General features: G+C 26.3%; 1 protein-coding gene and 1 long non-coding RNA gene across 9 annotated transcripts; both read right to left on the bottom strand.

Annotated features, from left to right (window-relative positions):
• Positions 1–234: 234 nt before the first annotated feature.
• Positions 235–7,744, bottom strand: LOC113797800 (uncharacterized). The gene is given in 5 exon segments (XM_027348242.2): positions 235–1,741; positions 1,822–1,992; positions 2,058–2,346; positions 2,348–2,361; positions 7,091–7,744. Coding segments are annotated over 5 exon segments (1,995 nt in total). The 5' UTR covers positions 7,662–7,744; the 3' UTR covers positions 235–791.
• Positions 7,745–19,403: 11,659 nt separating this feature from the next.
• LOC142646366 (uncharacterized) lies at positions 19,404–20,822 on the bottom strand. 8 transcript variants are annotated; one of them, XR_012847321.1, is made up of 6 exons: positions 20,730–20,822; positions 20,525–20,622; positions 20,410–20,464; positions 20,256–20,354; positions 19,766–19,891; positions 19,404–19,709 (listed from the first exon to the last, which is right to left on the bottom strand). It is a non-coding gene; the product is annotated as an uncharacterized LOC142646366 (long non-coding RNA). The 8 variants fall into 8 exon arrangements; XR_012847318.1 differs by having other exon boundaries at positions 20,410–20,452; XR_012847324.1 differs by having other exon boundaries at positions 20,529–20,622.
• Between the last annotated feature and the right edge of the window lie 2,575 nt (positions 20,823–23,397).

Below are 23,397 nucleotides of genomic sequence, written 5' to 3'. Positions count from 1 at the left end.
CAACAACAACAACAACCATTAGTTTCTAATTTGAACATTCTATTTTAGAATAAATTATTTACATTCAATTCTACGATATAATCACACAAAAATAAGTATAATAAATAATGTTTTCCTTGTTGTTTGATCACATCTAAAATATACCGTAGCATATTATATATCCTATCACTCGCTTTTCGAATGTTCAAAATAACAACAACAACAACAAATTGAAAACAACAAAGAATGAATGTAAAAGAAAAAAGGAAATGTGTAATTCTTTATTATTCTTGTTGAAAAACAGAAAAAAGAATAAGAAAGATGGAGAAAGAGAGAAATAAGGATGTAGAAAAAAATATCAGAAACAAAATTTGAAAAAAATGAATTCTTTTATATATGTTTCGAAGAAATAATGATGATGTAAAAATAAAAATGAAGAAAAAATAAGAATATTCGTTCGAAAAGAAATTATATACAAAAAAAAACGGTTCTTGTTGTTCGAAATGAGTGTGCGTATTTCCGATTTCGAATGTAAAGTATGTATGCGCAGGTGGGGTGTGTGTAAACTGAGATTTTTTTTTTAAAATTTTATTTCATTTGTTTTCTTTTGTACAAAAAAAAAATTCTGAGATTCTATGATGATTTTTTTTAAAAAAAAGTATTCAATGAAATGATCGTGTTTCTTTGTCTGTTTGATTTGATTTGATTGAGTTTCTATATAGAGATATGAAATATATGAAGAAATTTTTAAGTAAAACCAAATAATGAAGAAAAAAAAATAAAGATAATAAAATAAAATTATCATATTATTTTCAATTACGATAACGACGTTCAAAACGGAAATTATTTTGGCTATAAAGATTAATATGTTCGTCGGATGATGATGATGATGGTTCATTCATCATACGACGATGAATTTGTTGATCATCAGGATGTTTATGATGATAATATTGATTTCGATATGGATGATAATAATGTTGATCAAACTGATTATTATCGTGGACATAATTTTTTATTGGACGATAATCACTTAAAGTTGGTGCCAAATCACCGAATCGTTTGAAGTTCATATAATGATATGTACGTAATGGATTGGCATTATTATTGATATTATTTACAACGCCATGAGCTGAACGTGATTGACGTTTAAATTCGCTCAATTTTCCAATAGTACCATCAGTTTTGATAATACGTGCTGATTGTGTTGATGGTTGTTGTTGCAGAAATGTACTTGGACGTATCATTTTTATTTTACCCGCAACATCTGTTGATAATCGATTAGATGGACCAACAATTGGGCCAGAAACCGAAAATGATCCGAATGGTCTCATCATCATTACACCAGTTGAAGGATTTGTTATCATTTTTGTTGCGGTATTTGTGGCTGGTATTTTGTTACCCAATTGTTTTTTCAAATCATTCAATGAGATACGAAATTCTTTGATAATTTTAAATTTTTTTCCATTATTAATATTGTTATTGTTATTATTTTCTTTACTATTGTTATCAATTTCATTAGTTGATTTTGTTGATATACTTTTCATTGGAATATTTATCATTTTGATACTATTTGCATTGATTGATGATGATTTTGTTGAAGATGTTGCCGCTTTTTGTTGTTGTTTTGATAAAAGATTATCAATATATTGTTTAATAATATCATTATAATGTAAATTGGCTTCTTTATCATTAAATTCAGTCGGTTCCAATACCGGTTTTATCGAACTATTATTTGATGATGATGAATTGGATACGGCCATATCTGAGGAAAAAGAAAAAAGTCAAAATTAATAATTGAATTTCATTTCAATGAAATGAAAAATTGTAAAATTTCAATGTTACCATTATTGCTTTCGGATCCAAATCGATGTAAAATAGATTTAGTTTCATGATTCATCGATCGTGATGGTGATGATGATGATGATGATAATGAAAATAATGAAGATGAATTCGGTGTAGGTGGTGGTTCAACTTTACCCACCATTTCTGATCCATATGCTAATGGTTGATATTCTATGATAAGAAGAAAATTTTGTTTAAAAGAAAAATTTCGAAATCAACTTATTCGAAAATTATACCTGAAAATCGATTCATTTTTGAATTTTCACCAAATCCAAACTGACCTGATGTACGAAATTGTTGTTGCTGATGTTGACGTTGCTGTTGAAATTGATGATGATTTTGTACATGTGAACCATCTTGTGGTGCAGCTTTTGAAATGATTGTTTTCATTTCTTCAATAACTGGTTCAACTTTTTGTACAACTTTACGGAATGGTTGTACAACTTCGGTTACTTCTTGTATAACAGGACGATATACATTATGTATAACACGATGTGGTTCTTCTTCTGAATTTATTTCTTTTGGGTTCTTCAGCAGGTTCTGGAAAACAAACAAACAAAAAATGAAATGAAATAAGTAATTTTATAATTATCAATACCATAATGAATTTAAAATCTTTTAACAAAAACAAAAAAATTTAAATTTTTTGTTTTTTTTTGAAGGATCGGACGCCATTATTATGGTAATTCGTGTTGAACACGATCATTTTTGTTTTTGGTTGAAATAAAAATTTATGTTTTATTTTTTTTGCGAATATTTATTACATAAATAAAAGTAAAAGTAAGGAAATAAGTAATGGGAGAAGTAAGAAAAATCAAAAAATGATGATGATGATGATAAATGTGTGTTTGAAACGAAATAAATAGAAAACGGAAACAACAACATCTACGCTACCTATACAAGCGTTGACTTGTGAATTTCACTTTTTTTGTTTGTTGAAAAAATTTTAAATTTCCATTTCATTTTTTTGTTATTTTGCCCATGGATATTCAAGAAGAAAAAAAATTTGAAGAAATTCATTTCATAACCTAATGTAAAATGTAATTGTTCCAGCAAACAAAAAAATCATTGTTATACGTTGAAAGTATATATAGCAGTGAAAACAAAAAATTTTATTAACTGCTCGTGATACCGTTTCAAGCATCATTATTATCTGATTTTATTTTTTTTGAAAACTCTTGTTTGTTGCTAAAATAATAATGATTCAATCCTTGGTGTGTGTGTGTGTAAGTATGTTTATTATCGTCTAATTATAAAATCATTTTTATCCAAACCTTTTCTCGCAAATAGTTTTATATCATCATCATCATCATCATTTAGCAGCTTTAATGATGTTTTCATTATTTCATCACGCCATCTATTTTTCTATATAAATGTATTGTGTTCATCATTATAACAAACATAATAATTTTTTCTTTATCCGTTGTTGTTGTTTTTGGTTGTTAATGTTTAGCCAATTAAAATGGGAGCAGCATTTGAACAAAAAATAAAAACGGTACATAAACTTCAAAAAAAGGAGAAGATAATAAATAAAATAAAAAACGAATTGGTCAACATGATGATGATGATGATGATGACCATTGGATATTAGGATTTTACAAACATTTCGAAATGAATGAATAAAAACTTTTTTCGGTATTTTTTTTCATCTTCAAAATGAAAGAAACTTTTTCCGGTTTTTATTATTATTATTATAATGAAATGATACGGATAACCATTATCATGATGATTACAATGAATAGCAACAACAACAATAACAACATTCGATATCATGATCAATCAATCAATCAATCAATCGATTGATCGATCGTAAATGTAAATTAACATACATTGATTAACGATATTCAATAGTCGAATTGGATGTAATTAAATGATGATGATAAAAAGAAACATGCATCAGAAAACTAATGAAAAAAACTAATTTACATACAAATTCAATTATCAAATATTCATTCATTCAAAACTAGATTAATTCAACTAAAAGTTATTTTTCAATTTGTCATGTTTCGTTTTCAATACTCCCACTTTCATTTTTTCTTTCATCGATATTACTACTATGGAACATCCAAAACTAAACGGATAATTTTCGAATACAATAATCATAAATTTGTAATGAAATAATAAAAAATGAATCGAATGACTGAACAAGATTAATTATTATTATTGTTGTTGTTACATAAAAAAAGGAGCTTAAAATATGATACATTTCCGTAAAGATGAAAATGAATTTTTCTTCGAATTTTTTTTTATGTTTTTTCAAGTCAAAATGTTCATCTCATTTTTTCTCATCATCATCATTTGTCAGTAATCTATGTTCCTTGTTCCTTATATTATTATTGTTGTTGTTGTTTCATGGATGGTATATTGGTTATCCGAAACTAACCGACAAAAAAAAATGTTTCAACAAATGAACAAAAAAAAACATTAATGATTGAATGAAAATTGTAGTTGTTCTATGGTTGTGTTGTCTAATCAATGGACAATCTGATTATCATCGTCTTTTTTTTCAACGAAAATATAAAAATTTATCATTATGATGGATTTCTATTGATCTAAGAAGTAGAAGAAAAAACGAAACATAGTTAACAAACAATAACAACGGGGTGGCTGATTAAAATTTCCTATTTGGATGATGATGATATGATTCTACCTTTGATGTGTAGAAAAATGTTACAAACATTTTTTTTCTAATGCAACAACAAAATTTGGGTCTATAATTCGGAACTAATTGTTTTTTTGTTACCTATTTCTAATTCAAATCAGACTGTGAAGATCGATCGAGATAAACTTTCTTTATTTTTTTGTATTTAACATCATCGTCTTTTTTCTTCTAAAAATAAACTCTAATCTAATCTCATTCTTCAACGATTATGATTGATCATCATCATTGGACATAGATTACAAACCAAAAAAAAACAATAACAACAAACAAACACTTTCATCATCATAATGATTAAATATTCAAATCGAAAAAAAATAGTGATAGTGAACAAAATGGAACAAAAATTTCATCCAAGTTTATCAATTCCGGAACTTTTGAATCACAAAATAATAAAATGTCTGGCCAATTAATCACCAACAACAATTTTTTTGAAGAAATTCTATGGAAAAATCTCCGGAAAGAAAAAAAAACAATTCTTCACACACGCTCAAATGATTCAATTCAATTCCTTGAAATGGAAAAAAAAGATGTCATAATCATCAAAATCATAAATTACAAATTTTCGAAAATGATTTTTTTTCTTGTTTTTGTTGTCTGTTTTTCATTTGTTTGTTTATGTCTCCTATTGTTTTTTGTTCTTTCTGGTTTCCCAGCTTGAATCATCATTTCATTTGTTTGTTTTTTTTTTGTTTGTTGTTGTTGTTCATATTCACCAATTCTTTTCATTCATGGATTCACTTATTTAATTTACTAATGAAGATGATTATGACATGAAAATCATAACTATGATAATGATGATAATAATAATTAGAATAAAATAACTAAAAAGAAATGGCGAAAAAATCAGTTGGAAGTATACAACAACAACAACGAGCAAACAAACAAACAAACAAACAAAATCATTTCATTTCCAGTTCAAATGCCATTAGTTAATAGGGAAAAAAATAATGTCCAAAAGTAAAAATTCAAAAAAAAAATCTCAGAAAAACAACAAACCAGAAAGCATAACAACAAAAAAAAGTCATTCAAATTAATGTTAATTGTTTTTTTTGAATATTTGATGGAACATTATCTCGTTGATGGTAAAGATAAAACAAATGATCATTATCAATGAAAATTTGATTTTTTTTGTTACCATTAATTGTTGATGATGAAGATTGATTACCATTGAAGATGAAATGGACATTAATGTTATGATTAAGATTTGCATGTAATATTCATTATTTGATGAAAGTGAAAGGAATTTGATACTAACCGATACGAACAAAATCAAAATAATGACAATTTTATAATATTCAGTTTGTTTGCTTCAAAAAAAATACACTGAAATTCATTTCATTCAAAAATATATCTTTTTGATCCTCAAATTTTTTGATTTTTAATCATCATATTTTAAAATCAAAACGTAAGCTCGTATTATCATCATCATCATCATCATCAAGATTAAAATCAAAAATTCAACACCTGTTATAATAATCATCAGGTTGATTGTGATAAGAAAAAAAATACTAAAAAAAGACAAACGTGAATAAAATAATTTCTATTCAAACATTTTGAATTAAGAATGAAAAAAACAAAAAATATTGTTCATCATGATTATGAAACAAAAATAATAATAATCATAAATTTTCACTTTTTTTCTGTAATTCTCATATCAAATTTTAGTATTCAAACATTTATGAATCGAATCTTGAATCACATTTCATCGGTTTATATATATAAATAAAAATTCAGCAAAGAAGTTTCTTTTTTTTCACGAAAATCATTCAAAATTTTGTAATGTTAACGTTTTGTGAAAGAAAAATAGAAACAGAAATCCTTATCAAAATCTTATTGTATGTCTGTCAACACACACAATACGATTAAATGACAGGACAATATTTTTTTTTGACATTTTAACCCTTTTTTTCAAATCTTATTCACTAAATCAAACATTTAAGATGAACAGAATGAAAACCAGATAAACCAAATCAGTTTAATTTGATTTTGTTTTCATGAATTTCGATTCTGATTAATTGATTGATCATAATCTATCATTGATGATTAAAATAATGAAAATGTTGTTGTCATTGTTCGAAGCAAAATAAATAAAATTTTAAAGAAATAATCCAACAAAAGCATTGTGCAAAATCATTTTATGGCAAACAAAGAAAAAAAACTCGCATCATCTTAATTATCACATCCCTTTGTGATTATAAATCTTTCAACAGAAAAAAAATTCACTCAATCTCCACCCGGTTCAAATTCGGGTTAATTAGATTCACGATTTTTTTTTCAATTCGTTTGTCTCTGTTCTGGATTGTTTAATTTTGTGTTAAAGAAAAAAAAAGTGAAAAAAGTTCATGGAAAAAAATTGTAATCATCAATGAAAATTGATTAATAGCATTGGTGACAAACGTAAATTTCAATTCAATCCTTTCGTTTTCATTTTCACTTAAAAATGAATAAAATAATTAATTAATTAAAGAACCGGTAGGAACGAAAAAGAAGGAAAAAGCAATCAAATTTGAATGAATTTTTTTGATTATTTTCGTTATGGGATTTTTTTAAAAAACTTCTGTCAAACAAAAACAACAACAAAAATAAATGAAAAAAAAATCAACCAACCTGATTTATGTTCCTGATTAACATTCAATTTATTTGTCTGTGTTTTAAATACAATCGAAACAGGTACTTCATATGGTGATATTTCAATCACTTGTGGTTCGCCATCATTACCATCTTCAAATTTTACCGGTATTACTTCGATAGTTTTTTTACTATGTACGGCCATTTCTACTGGTCCTTGTGGTCGATATTTTGATTGGCTACCACCGTATTTTTCCATTTGATTTAAAAAACCATCACTATTTAATATGGCATTTATACCGGCTGAATAGATATTTGTTTCTTCTTTTGGTTCACGTGCGAATGATGCCGATGAAAATGTATACGAACTTTCAGCTAAACGTTCACCATAGCTGGAACGATCTTCAGATTCTGATGGTGATGATGAAGATGATAATGATGATGATGATGATGGTGAATGATGATTTGTTTCATCTTCAGAATTATCTTCATCACAATTGATAATGATTGGAAAACAAGTGAATATTATTAGAATGATGATCAATGAAAATATATTTTGTTTATAATTATAAGCCATAATGATATGACATAATTTGCCAAATAGATTCATTTTGTTATTTGATTCAAATTATGCAATTATTATTTAATTTATAATTTCAAAAACGATACTAATAACAACCAAACAAAATAAATTACAAACAAAAAAAAACGAAACAATATTTGGCGGAAAAAAAAGACGGAAATTTTGTTGATAAATCACATCATAATCATAGATAATAAATATATCCGTTGGTTTTGTGTGTGTGTTTGATTATAGAATGAAATCGCAATTTAAATTGGTGGATATAATCCGAATAACATTACAATTAAACACAATCTAACTCTGGTGGTCAATTTTCAATGAACGAATAGGAAAAACAAAATATATTGAATAATGAAAAAAAAACATTCCCGAATGATTGGTACCGATAGAATGGAAAAAAATGTGATAATGTAATTCACTTTTTTATACCGATCATCATCATCAAAATTGACGACAAGAAAATTTTCATTTTGGCTAAAAAAACTGAAACGAGAAGAAATTCTTCAAATTTACTTAAGTTTTTTTCTCTTCACATTCAATTCGTTTGTTCTCACAATATTTTGCTCAAACATTAACGGATAAAAAAAAATAATTTGCTCTCACTTTTCATTTGTATTTGTCCGCAACTTATTGTTAGCATCCTAGTATAGTTTCTGGATGTCCAAATACATTCAATCTGTCAAATCTGAACAAAATTGGTTATATTTTGTTTTTTTGCTTCTCTTTTTTTATCGTTTGTAATATTCACTTTCACTATGTGTGTGTGTCGGGTATTTGGTCAAACTGAATTTTCTTTATATTTTATTTCTGCATTAAATAATATAAAAAGAGTGAGACAGAGAGAATTATAATGGCATCATCATCAACTACAGATAATGTTAATCGAATAAATAGCAACAACAGAAAAAAACTTGTTGCTGCTTTTTTCTTGGTGGAAAAAAACGACCAACATCAATATAATCATGCATGCATGCATCCAGTGGGTGGATGTCTTGTTTTTTTTAGTTTAGTTTAGGTTCATCAGCATCACCATCATTATTATAAAATCAACGATGATCATTATTCAATCATGTATCCATGTCCAAGATTTGATCTAGATTGTTTTTTTTTTTTTGCTTTTTGTTTTGTTGATGGTAGTAGTAGTATTGAGTGTTGGTGGCTATGTTTGATTATGATGGCCATTTTGATGAATATTTTTTTTCGGGGCGATCAAAAGACATCAAAAAAGAAAGAGTTATTTTTTTCTTATTTTTAAACCCAAAAAAAATTCTAACAAACAGGACAAAAAAAATATTGATCAACAATCGATAAGTGATGTGAATCCATTGTGAAGACAGACCAAAATTGTTCTACTCCCTTGCCAAGTATTATTTATCATCGACAAAATAATAATAATAAGAAAATCAAATCAAAGTGACCAAAAGAAAAAGAAAAATTGAATTTTTTTTTGAAGTAAAAAATTAAACCCAAACATTAAAAAAAACGAAGAAAACCACCAGGATATAACGAGTTTTGAAAGAAGAAATTGAATTTTCAAAGAAATTTCTAAGAAAAAAAAATACATTCTAAATTGAATGCTTCATCATGATTATCATCCGGTGATGACCATATTTGTTGATTGTTGTATCGATCAACAATAAATAAATAAATTTTTTTCAAAAAAAAGAAGCATCGATCCAAATTTAAATATTTAAAAAAAATGGTCATCATTGGAATTATTCCAGGAACAATAACAACAATGGCAGATACAGACATTGTGATTGTTTATGATGCATATCGGTATATATTTTATTTTTTATTTTGAAGGAAAAGAAAAGAAATATTTTTTTTTTTGATATTTTGATTTGGATATTTTTAGCTAACTTTTCACAATTGATGCATGTTGTTGAGGATGTATGATGTAGGTGATCATCATAAGGAAATCAGATCTTACCATGAAGCACATATTGTTGAAGATTTTGAAATTCCAACTTCAAACAACAACAACAACAGTATGCAATAAGTATGCATGAAGATAATGTATGGTTTTTGCACCTTTTTTTTCACTATATCATTTCAAAGATGAAATGAATCTTTCTCTCACTCTTATTTTTTTCATTATCCAATCAATAGACGATCATTTCTTTTCTTGATTTATTTGTCTTTTTTTTCTATCCGATTATTTCTCTATTTATATTGAATAATGTTTTTTTTGTTTGTTTGTTTGATTTATTTATTCATGTGTGTGGTCATCATCGTCATTATCATCAGCATAATAATGATCTACCATGTTTGATGATATTGGTTTTTGGTTTTGTTTTGTTGCTTTTTGTTTTCTAAGACAGAAAAAAAATCGATAAATATTTTTCACAATGATTGAAATGTACAAAAAGGTGAATGAAAGAAAGAAAGTTTTGTGCATATAAATAATGATTTACATATGAATGTGAAAGAAAAATTCGATGATGATTATTATCTAATCTGATCATTTTGATCTGATCTTTATGATTGTTTTTTTTATATCTTTTATTTTCGTTTATGTAGGTGTGTTGTATGTGAGTGAGTGAATGAATGATCGAATGTATGTGATGTATTAATAAGTAATGCCTAACCCTTTTTGGAAAATATTTTCGAAAACAATAATAATCATAAATCGTTGATATCAATGTTGAAATGATGATTTTTTCCAATAACAAAAAATTGCAAAAAAAAACACAAACAAATGTTCGGGTGTATGTTTTTATTTACCAATGATGGAATAAATCTTTAAAATTATAAATCGAACGGGCAACGATGATCAAATTTATAAATCATTGTTGTTATTATTCATTCATTTATAATCATAAATCAAATTATTCTGTATTTCTTGATCGACGAATATTCTTAGGAATACAGAATAATGTTTCTTTTATGCATCCTGTAACGCAACGAACAGCATATTTTTTAGTGAGAATAAAAAACCAAAGAAAAACGATTACACTACATATTCTGCTGTTTCATGTGCAAAACATAGGAAAATCTTTTGATTCATTGAATATTCTAATTTCTAGTTTTTTATCGTTATCATTTATCAGGAAGAAAATAATAATGACATTCAGCTTATTGATGCACACACACACACACACACACACCGAACGTTTCAACGAAACAAAAGCCTAATGCATGAACAATCATATCATAACGATTTTAAAGAATCTGTCCATGCAGATCCACGATCTAAGAAATAGTGCAAAAAAAAGAAAAATTCTTTTGTCATATCAGTTTGACACGTTTTTTTCGTTGAATTTCCCATTAATATTGATCGTTACTGATTTTTTCACTCATTTTTTTTTTTTGAAAAGAAAATTTCCATTTTTCAAAATTTGAAAGTATGCAGAGGGGTGAAATTGAACAAAAAAAACGAATCGAATTGAAAGAAAACATTAAAACAATGAAATTATCATTACAATGAACAAAATGTTGAATCAGATTGGAAATGGATTTCATTGAATTCAAAAGGAAGAATCAAAAAAAATAATCATCTTTTTACGATCAATTATAATTAATATTTTATATCAAACCAAAAATGAATGAAAAAATCATCACTGGTCTAATCGAATTAAGAGAAATTAATTGTGTCATCATTCAATGATTGATAATCGAATGAAACGAATATATGGAAAAAAATCATTCATATTCATTCGTTGAAATGAACACAGCTAAATTAAATATCCCTTTAGGGCCATCATATTTATTACCATCATCATCATCATCATCATTGCATTGATATTTAATGATAATAAAAGCATAGAATCTTCTCTTTTTTCAATAATTAATGTTTGAATCATTTTTCTCTACACATTATATAAATAGAATATCTTAATTTAAAGATTTTGTCAGTAAAAAAAATGAAAACCAAGTTAAAATGTACATAGAGAAAATGGAAAATGGAAAAGTAATGTCAAATGATAATATCTAATAAGTATAATGTTTTCATTGGGATTTATTTTAATGATTAATTATATGGCTATGATTATCATTGTTTTAAGTGTGTTTAGTTTTTTGTTTTGTTCTTGTTTTTACCGAAAAAAAGTTTGCGTGTGTATCCATATGAGTCCAGAATATACGGATTCTGTTGGAATGTTATCAACCGGAAAAAAAACAATAATTAATCATCGAATGTCAAGTATTTGTGTTCGTTCGGTTTCCTGAACGTGTAGAGTTTAAGTTGTTTTATTTTTTTTGGATTTATGATTATGATTTTCAAGAACATTGGATAGCTAGTAAGAGAAAATAATAATAATGATCATTGAAAAAATGAAAACGAAAAAGAAGCATCAATAAATAAAATGGCAACAATTTTTGGGTAATCAAATAGTCGTTTTATCGGAATTATTTTCCGAAAATCTTTTCGATTCATAAATTATATTTGAACGAAACAACTGAAATAAGATGTTGATCATAAAATTTATTTATTATAGTTTGGATAAAAATATAATTTGATTATTAATAATGATAAAATAAAAAAAAAACATTGAAAAGAAATTTCCATTTCCAATTGACCAGTAATTTTTATTTATTCATTTTTTACTTGCCCCATTGGTTAAAGGCCAAATTATCGATTTACATGCTGTCTTTATTTGTAGTTGAAAATAATCATAATGGAGAATCAATAATTTTTTCTCGGATAAAAAAACATGATGACCATACTTTCTGGTTAATGATCACACCATAAAATGATCATCATCATAATCAGCCAAGTGTAATGAAGTAAAAGATGTGAATAAAATGAACAACAAAATCATCATCATCAAAATCATGAAAAATTTCATATATTCTAACCATTTTAAGATGATGATGATCCTACATAATAAAACCAAAAATTTCAACTGAAAATAGATTGAATTGAATTGCACATTTTGCATAATGAAAAACAAAAAAAAACTCTAATATATGAATGGACGAGAGGAAAAAAAAAGATTGTAACACGACAATAGGAAACTTTCAATGGTTGAAAATGAATCTCATTTCTGGGCCCAATCACTTGATTTTGTTTTTAACAACTATGAAAAGATTTTCATCATTTCTTTTTTTTGTTTTATCTTTGTTGATTATGATTGAATAGGTGATGTTCAAAATGAAACAATAATTCAATGAGTGGACGCAAATCTCTGACCATTACTATATTTGAACCATACTATTGGATCTGTTTGTTTTTTTTCTTATTTTGTTCCATCATAAAAAATTTTTGAATGTTCTTTTTTTCATTTAGCAGTTTTTTTTCTCATTTCAATCATGGATCGTGAATAAATTAATGATGCATTATCCAAACAAACAAAAACATTAGATCAAATTAAATGTGTTGATGATGTAATTATCATAATATTTGAATGTAACAACAGATAAAATGAAATTATATTGAAATAATAATCAGAAAAGTTATTAAAACAAAAACATTCATTTCATTTTTTTATTAATAATGAAAATTCGTTAATAATTTTGAATATGAAAAAAAAATTATTACTGTTCTGTTGTTGTTGTTGTTCCTGGATTAACACATTAATCAAATAAATATTTTAATGATAAAATTTAATGAGAACGCCCACACATGCATACAAATTTAATTAAACTGATTAATTGATTAATATTCCATTGAAACGTTATAATCCAACATGATTAATGTTGATGCAAATTATTTTATTACACTATATAAATCTTTTTATCGATCAATAGATTCTTGAATTTTCAATAATTATCAAATGAAAATTTTTCATTATAACACGAACAGATCATCGAACTGAATCATTATTTTCAAGATAGAAACCGAAAAAAAAACAAACACACTTGAAATGGTACATTCATCAATCAATCAATCAAATACAACCTGACCAATCATAAATTAATTTGTTTTTTTCTTCATAATATAAATTAAATTTAGAAACGAATCAAGGAAAAAAAAAATCTTATCAGTGTTATACTTTATGACATGAATGAAATTGAGAAATGAAAAAAAATGATTAGATGAAAAAACATTCATTCAATCCTTGTGGCTGGCATTGACCGAATGATTTGACGGTTGACGTTTTTTTTTCATTGGCTCCCCTTCAATATTCCCATTTCATTCATTTGGTCAAAAACGAAATTAGTTTTTTTTAGAATGTTTGCTCTACGATTTTTTCATTTTCACATTGTCTAATCATAATATCTTTCGGGACAGGAATGATCAATCAAGTTATTTTGTTATTGTTGGTGATGATGATGAAACCACAAGCTGTAAATATAGATCAAATTCATTTTCTTACCCTTTTTTTTCTTGATTTAACCGAAGTAGTAGAGAGAAAAAATCATCATAACCGGTGGCCATTTATTGATTGATCAATTGATTTAATTTTGATTGAACAAAATAAATGACTAACAGAAAAAAAATCATCAACAAAGTGCTATCATAATGGTACATGATTATCATTATCATCATCATCATCATGGCCATTCATTAATCGAAATATATCAATCACATTTCGATACAATTTGATTGATGATCAGCATCGACCTTTTTTTTGCCCATTTCATTCCAAATAACAATAATAATGGCAATGATGAGCAAACATTTTATCGTTTTCATCAAAGAAAAATCAATCGTTGAAAATTTCAAAAGAATCTTTGATTTTATCAACATCATCTTTTTTTCGATGTCGTTATTATCAATCAGATTCAATCATAATTTCATAAAAGGATCAATAATCAAAAGGGGTCTATACAGTTATTTTCTTTAAAAGAGAAAGATATTATTTCGTTATTGTCATCGTCATCATGTTTGTTCAATGGATCAACTGAGTGAATGAGTTAACACAGTCGAAATGGAATTGATTCAATTTGAATCAAATCAATTTATGGCTACCCATATTAAATCAACTTTCACTTTTTTTCCTGATATCGGTTTGTTTTTTTTTCTTGATATTTTCTCAATTCAATCAACTATCAATCAATCTTTGACTGTATAGATAAAACAGCAACAACAACAATAACAAGATCAATTTAAAATCTATTGATTGATATTACCGATTTATGAAACATCATTTTGTATGGGCCAACTTTCTTTTCAATACTCTCACTTTGGTGATAAGTTTATTATTCTAAAAATAATCGATAGAAAAATTTTCAATTTCATCCTTCAAACTCGTCGAGACCAAAATGAATATCGAAAAAGTTTCTTGGATATTTGTCAAAGAAAAAAAAAGGTCACCTAATCATCTCCAAAAAGCTGTTCAAAAAAAAAAAAAACAAACCGAATTGATCGAAAATGAAAATCATTTTTTTTTTTTTTTTGATTTTCACATTCGATGATTAATTATAAAACTAATTTGATCAATTATCGCTTCTAATTTTTGATATTTCAATCTTTTTGGTCGTTTAAAATAACACACATATATTTTTTACAGGAAAACAAAATTTTACACCCAATAATGGATAAAAACGTTAAATGTGACAATTCAATTTTTCATCAAAAACACAAAATCAACCTGGATCAACTGATAAAACATTTGATTGAATTTGTTGATCAATGTGTACATTGTGTATTAATTCGATCTGAACGAATTCCAACATGATTTCGAAAAAAAAACAGTGGAAAAACCGGAAAAAAATTTCCGAATCCTTTTTTTGGTCGTTGATCAATGAAAAAAAAATCTCAAAATAGTAGAAAAACCTCGATGAATATATCAATAGGAGGAAAAAAATATTTAAAAAAACAGTTGATGAATGAGAATTTTCGTTTTTTTTCATTTTCATTCATTTTCCAACAACTGTTTGACGTTTTGTCCATCATTAATGGGTTTGGTTGAATTTTATGTTTTTTTTTTCATTTTCTTTATTTTCTTGACACTCATGTCTTGTTAGGTACAGGTGATGGTGATCATCATCATCATCATCAACAACAACAAAGATTGACCATTTTTGTTTCTATTCATTGAATTTTCCAAACAATTTTTCATTTTATTGTTATTCAATCATGTGTGTATGTCTATAGCAATTGTAAGATGTTTTTTTTTCAATTTTTTTATTATTATTATTTCACCAAAGTTTTAATTTAAGATTCGTTCGATTCGATTTTTTTGATCAATTTTATTGAATTGTGAGAAAAATGATGAGAATTTTTTCATCGATTCGAATCATGATGTTTTACCAAAGAAATGCATCTATGGAATGAATCATTTTCCAAAAAAAAAGACAAACAAACACCATCAGTTGGAAACCGGAATTGTCATATCAGATTATGATAAGATTTTGTTTACTGTTAGTAAATAATTTCGTTGTTATTGTTTTTCAATCATCAATGTTTTAATAAAATATTATTGATAATAATTGTTGCTTATCAAAATCAAAATCACAAACATTATTATCGATTTGAAATGGTACAAATTTGATGGGATGTGTGTGAGAAAAATGTCATTCATCAAATGGGATACGAACGCACACAAAAAACTTTTGGTATACAAATAAAAGTGTCAAAAGTTTTGAAAAATTTGGAGGAAACAATTTCCAAAACCAAAATTATAATATTCAATTTCCATGTTTATTTAATCTATCATCACCTATTTTTTCTATCATCAATTATTTGAACAACAGTTGTAAAATTCTTTTCTTTCGTTTTTTTGATTTGGGACAAGAGAAAACAAACGTCAAAATAGACTAAAATCTAAAGAATTGAATTAATTTTATTGAAAGATATCTTTGTATTTTTTGTTTTGAAATTGAAATATTAAAATATCAAAAGATCTGTTGTTTGAACGAAAAAAAAATATGAAAATAGGACTAAAAATAACAAAAAATTCTTGACATTTAAATGCAGATGTTTACAGGATTGAAATCCAAAATTGTTTAAAAATAAACAATTTTATTATCTAGAATCTTGGTTCGTGTGGTATTGTTTTAAGTATCATTATGATGATGATATCAAATTTTCATTCATTCACACACACACACACACACACACACACATTGTGAATAGACTTTATCTGATGAAAAGATTTAACTTTATCATATCAAAAATGTCGATATATTTATCAAAAAAGCAAAAAAAAAACAAAACAAAAAATTATGATTACCCTAATGTAATTTTTTTTCATTTTCGGGTTTTGTTTTCACGATTTTATTGTTTGTTTGTTTGTTTTTCAAATGTAGAAATGATCTATGGAAGTATTTAAAGTTTATCAACATATTACATCTATTTATTTATCTATCTATCATCAAACCATCATATTGATTAAGCAACAAATAAAGATATTTCAAGTCTTATATTAAGTTTTTTTTGTGGTTTTGTTTTGTTTCAAAGATTCATTGTATTATGTATAATAACATTCTTCAATTCAATCTTCAATTTGATCTTATTTAGGGGCTTCAAAAATCAATGGTATATTTCACAAAAAAAAAGAACAAGAAAAAAAGCTCCTATTTTAAGCCATATGGTTCAATCAGCGAAACAAAAAATAATTACAGATTCATGATTGAATGTAGGTGGCAATAGGTAGTTGTTGTAATAATAGTTTTTAGTATCTTTTTGAGACAAAAAATAAGAGAAAAAATTTCCGTGAACAATGAATAAACAAAAACAAAACGAAAAAAAACCCGATTCAAATTGTTCATTCATTTATTTATTTATATTTCTAGATTTGATTTTGTTTTTTTTTCCTTATTTTTTTTGTGGATAACCAATAATAAACAATCATTGGATTATATATGTGTGTGCGATGAAATGTTCAGATTTACCGAGTTTGGATGAATGTTTTTTTTTTGTTTCGTTTTCATTTTGTTTTCATTGTTTGTCTGTATGTTTTTTTATTATTTTGGATGTCGGATTTGATTGTTTGATCATTGATGATGACGCCGAAGAAGAAGACGATGATGATGATTGTATACCGGACAACAACAGAACGATGAGAAAAAAAAAGATTTCCGTCAGCCCATTTTACCTTTATAGTATATACTATTGTAGAGAAATTAGCCCAAAATTATCTTCATCAAATAACAACAACAATAAATGATCATATTGGTCATCATCATCATCATCATTATCCCCAAAAATTGAGATATTATCCATGAGACAATGAAAACAACAGAAGAACAACAACAACAACAAAAAATATCAATCCACTGAACTGGAACATATCCGTAAATGGATATATGTAGTTTGTAACGAAAAATTGTTCTGTTATTTTTTTTTATTATAATGATCGGTCATTTCTTTCATCAACTATCAACGTGCTTGACCTGAACATTATATATGTCATTATTCTGATTATTGATAAAAAAGATAATTTACAACGACGAAAAAAAACGTGTTTTATGGATCAAATTCTGGAGAAAAAAATTTTCCGAACAAAGATTATTAACAAAAATGAAAATTTAATTAGAACCAATTTGGAAGACGAACAAAAAAGAAATATTTAAAATCAATTAATATTTATGTCAAACACAAAAAAAAACACACGTGTTTATTGCTTAAGCTAAAATGATGTATCATAAGACCAATTTTCAACAGAAGAAAAATAATGATCATTCATGTCGGAAGAAACTATTCAACAACAACAACAACAAAAATTGATGATCAAATGTTGCTTCTTAAAACTTTTTCTCATTGTTGTCGTTGTTGTTGTTGTTAATGATCAATGTATTGATGTTTTCAACAAGATCAATCACTTGAATCGTTGAATTTTTATATCCGCGTAAATATTTTTTTTCCAATCATATCAATATGCAATGGATATATTCGAATAAGAAAAAAAAGATGTCATCATCATCACGAACAATTTGATGCTTTTTTTGTTGATGTTTCATTTTGAAGGCAAAACAAAACTTGTCTGTTACGACCTACGATATTGAATATCTCTTAGATATAATGATAATCACACACACACACACTACCGGCATTTCAATCATTTTCTTATTCCAAATGGATCAATAGATATTTTTTATAATAATAACAATCTCATTAGTGATTACACACGCACAATGATTGATTGGCTGTGATATCATTAATGAATGAAAATTCATTACCATTTCATTGATAACAATGTTTTTATCATTAGGAAAAAAAATCAGTATTTTAAATTAAATTAATGAATAAAATAATTGAATGAAATCGATGAATGATGATAAATTATCAATAAATGTAATGTTTTATTCATGTTTATCCGATGATTGTTAATGATTAAATATGATCCAGATTGGAAACATAAAACTGATCACATAATGAGATGAATAACGAAGATAATTGGAAATGATTATAGTCAAATAATTTATGATCATTGGTTATGTATGGCCGGATAAGAAAACTTTCGACAAGATTTTTTCGAGAATCTTTTCAAACTGTCTTTTTGTTAAGCAATGTAAAAAAATGTATTTGGTGATAATCAACGAACAAAAAAAAAGTGAAAATGAAAATTTTCTTGATCAAAATGTAAAAGATGTAATTGGAAACGAAGATAAACTGATTAAATTACAAAATTGTTAATAATAATGATGATGATGAAAAATGATATGAAAACTGAAAATAAAATTAACAAGTGAATAAAATAAAAATCCATAGTGAATGATGAACACAGAGAGTAAAAATGTAGGGTTACATTTTGCTGTTTTTCTGCCAGAAGGTTCCATTTTAGGGTTTCGTCAAAAACCTCAATTTCTTAACCATAATGCATTAAACCACAAAATTCCTACACCCTAATGCATAACAACATGAAATTTTCACACCCAAATGCATCACACCATGAAATTTTTACACCCAAATGCAATTCACACTAAATTTTACTCAAATTTAATTTACAAAAAATTTTATTTCAAAATTCTGGCAATGGCAATGGGAATTTTTAGTTTAAACATTGGTATCAATTGAATTGAATTCATTTTCAATTGAAAAGAGACATTTTCAACAATAGAAAGAAACAATTTTTTAAAGATTCCAATCTTTCCAATTCCAATGATAATCGCAATGATAATTGACGCCAATGTCCAATATCAGTGATTGATACCAATGTCCAACATCTATGATCGATAGCTATTGCTCATGATATCGTTTCATGTCCATTCCAACAAATGATAATGAGATTTAATGGTAAATACCTGATAGAAAAAATATAAGTCGTCAGTTTGTTCAGTTCATTTATTCAATCACATACCATTCATTATCAATTCAATTAGTGGCCAATTTTGTCTGTCGACTCAATTAGATGTCCAATAGCGTCCAATATATCACTATCCACTAATGACCGTTCCAGCGGATGATGAGATATAATAGTGAATACCTGATGGAAAAAATATAAGTTGTCAGTTTGTTCATTTCATTTAATCACATATCATTCCAAATCGATGTGCCGATATTCGACTGATTTAATCATATTTGTCGATCGTTTTGTCGGTAACAAAGTTTCATCCGATATCGAATTCAATAGGAAATAGTTCAGACCATGTTCTCTAATCCTGATCTAACCTAGCCTATCCTATTGTTGAACATTGTCAAACTATTCTTGATTCAGATGCCGATGAACAATGGAACCGACAAATCAATCTGGAATATGATGATAATCAATCGAATATTGTTTCGACATTCATTAGTAAAAACTTGAGAAACTAAAGTGAAAGGTATTATGGATTATATTGCAAATTTACCTGGATTATTCACTGAATGATTAACATCCATCGATCCAACCAGCAGTTTTATTATTTTGGACCAATTATTCATAGACTTTTGCCATATCGAATTGTATGCTAAAACGAAGGAAAATTGTAATCATTTTCATGCCACTCAAAATGGTAACATTACCTTTATTAATTTATTGGAAGTGCTAATTATCACCATAATGAAACTGAAAAATAAACTTGATTAGGATTTTATTAAATGAAAGTTTATTTATAATGAAATATCATTTGATAATTACAAACTTGAATAAATGCCATCGAGAAAATGATCATTTTTCGTCGATTGCATCATCGCCCGTCCAAATAATTTTCATCAATTTCGTGGCTAATTTTTAATCTGAAACAAATAAACGAAACAAACAAAGATAATCTTTAAACAATAAAAGTGGTTGTTCCAAAAATTTGGACCAAAATCAATGATTAAAATTGAAAAAAATAACTTACAAGATCGAGAAAAAAAAACGCGTTCGAAAAAACAACCGTCAACAAAAAAAAAGTTCGAAATAGAATGACGAGGACAAATCGAACGTTTTAATATTAATTGAACCAAAGATTAATTATGAAAAAGAATAGTTACTGATTGCCGCCGCTGGAAAATTTCATGACGTACCATTACTTATAATACCAAAAAAAGTGTAGAATTACATTATTGAAAAATGAAGAAATATTTTGGATTATGCAAAAAACATCAGCTTGTCGAACTGAGAATTTTTGAAAAAAGAATGCATTATTATTTTCCATAGACTTAACATTGACAAAAATCAACAAATTAATTTTAGATATCGATTTTCCGAACTTTAGAACGGCGATGTGTCAAAAAAAGTTAAATTTTGAATCTGATGCATCAAAGAACAAAATATTTTGTTCCAAAAGTAGAATTGTATATGTTTGACAAAACCAATACATCCGAATGATGCAATAAAGACAGAAAGTTAACCATAATTATAAGAATCTAATGATAAATTGTTGTAAATAAAGAAATTCAGTTTTGATGAATTTGGTTCAAAGAAGAAAACGGAAATCCGTAGATTGAAAAAGAAATTTGAAATTTCACACCTATACCTATTTTATTTATGCTTTTTTTTAATCAATATTTTTTCATCTAAGTTATAAGTTGATTTACTTTTAAAATCAATGTAACTATATAGGTTACTTTAATTTATTTCATTTCAATCCAATTAAAATTTAGTATTAGATAAGAATGATGGATTTTTTTTACTGGCACTGGTAACATTTTTGTTTTTTTTTCGAAAGTAAGTTATTTACAATGATGATGATGTTGATGATAAACATAGTTTCACCTACACATTGATCAAATGGACAGTGTGTCATAGATAAGTGACCACAATGTTTTTTTTTATTTCTTCAATGCCCTACCGTTCTAAACAACAACCTACGATATATGACCAGAAATGTCGAAAACAGCAACAAAAATTTCAAAGTTAATATGTTTTGCTGTTCTATTTTTTTTCAATAGATTGCCGATATAAACACGCCAACACTCGATTTAGACAATATGGAATACAGCCTTGGAACTTGAAACAATGTGAACGGAAAAAATTTTCCTATTCAACAACAACAACAATAAAAAAACAAGTATGAAAAGAAAAATCCAATAAATTAACACAAAACAGGGCTAACAAAAGTAAAATAAAAAACTTATCTTGAAACAACAACAACAACAACGGAAAAAATCAAAACAAAAATTATTTAAATTGCAATCATTATCATGATATTCGAGAAGTAATTTTTGTTGTTGTTGTTGTTGAAGATAATTTTTTAATGAAACTTTTGTTTTATTTCATTCCGAGTGAAAAATTTCATCAACCAAAAACAAAAAATAAAGCTAAAAAATTCTATGGATCATCAATTTCAAATTTCAATCGTTTTTTTTTGTTCATATTATACAATGTAAATTATATCAAAGATGATGATGATGATAATAATGGCAACATCAACATTTGATGATGATGATCGATTGTAAACTAATTTGCTAATTATAAACATCGCAAGTAATTTTTATTATCATCATCAACGTAAGGATATTTCACGAAAGTATCGATGATGATGATGATGATGATGATAAAAAGATACAAAGTAAATGTTTTTTCGTTTTGTTTTGTAAAAATTCTGCAAAAAAAAAATTATAAATTTATTATCATCATCATCAATGAGATATATTAACAAGTTATAATGATATTTTTTTTGGAAACAAAAAACAAAAAGAAAGGTGTGTGTGTGTGTGTGTGTTCCGATGATCTTGCATATGTGTTTATTTTTTGGATAATTTCCATAAACACATAAACACCGTCAATATATTTTCATTGTTATTTTCGGTTGAATATTTAAAAAAAAATCAAAAATTCATGATTTGGTCGAAATGAAAGAAAATCTAATCAGATTGATACCAACAACAACAACATCATCATCATAATCATAATTGCAATGAGATAACCAAGAGACCACAAACGGTTTCAATCGTGAAAAAAAATATTCAAAAACGAAACCCGTTCTTTTTTTCGGTCAAACATCATATCATATCATTGAATACATATGACGAATTCAGAAGAAGAAAAAAATCCGATGATGATGATAATGCGGAACTCAATAATAAACACAATATTTTTTTTTTTTTTAACAAAATGTATTTCAAACATTCATCAAAAGGTTTAAGGGAAAAAAAGAATGACAACCATATATGTTTGTATTCAGCAAGAAAAAAGTGAGAGAATTTTTTTTCGCATTTATTTACCTTTTGATGATACCCATACTATTTCTCTTCAGTGTTTACATCATTATCAAAAAATTTTTTTTGTTTATTTATTTATTTTACTGCTAATCAATCCAATTTATTGTTTAAAGATTCGTGTTCATCATCATTGATGATGGTAACAAACCTATCATATCTCATCATTGATCAAATGATAAAATTTCGTACAACAAACACAAACTTTGATCAAACAAATATATAGACAAGACATCAAATGAAACAATGAACAAAAATGTTTAATTTTGGTTAAAATATATCCAACCAAGATGATGATGATGATGATGAGCACAATCGATATTATGAAACATAGAAAATGAATTATTAGATACAGTGGGCCAACAA

This window comes from Dermatophagoides pteronyssinus, unplaced genomic scaffold, assembly GCF_027571235.1.
Source record: "Dermatophagoides pteronyssinus isolate colony J.1.1.1.1 unplaced genomic scaffold, Derpt_VIB-CSIC_2022.12 sq0003, whole genome shotgun sequence".
In the NCBI taxonomy this organism is placed as follows: domain Eukaryota; kingdom Metazoa; phylum Arthropoda; class Arachnida; order Sarcoptiformes; family Pyroglyphidae; genus Dermatophagoides; species Dermatophagoides pteronyssinus.
Note: the sequence above shows the minus strand (reverse complement) of the source record. Positions and strands in the feature narration are given on the sequence as shown.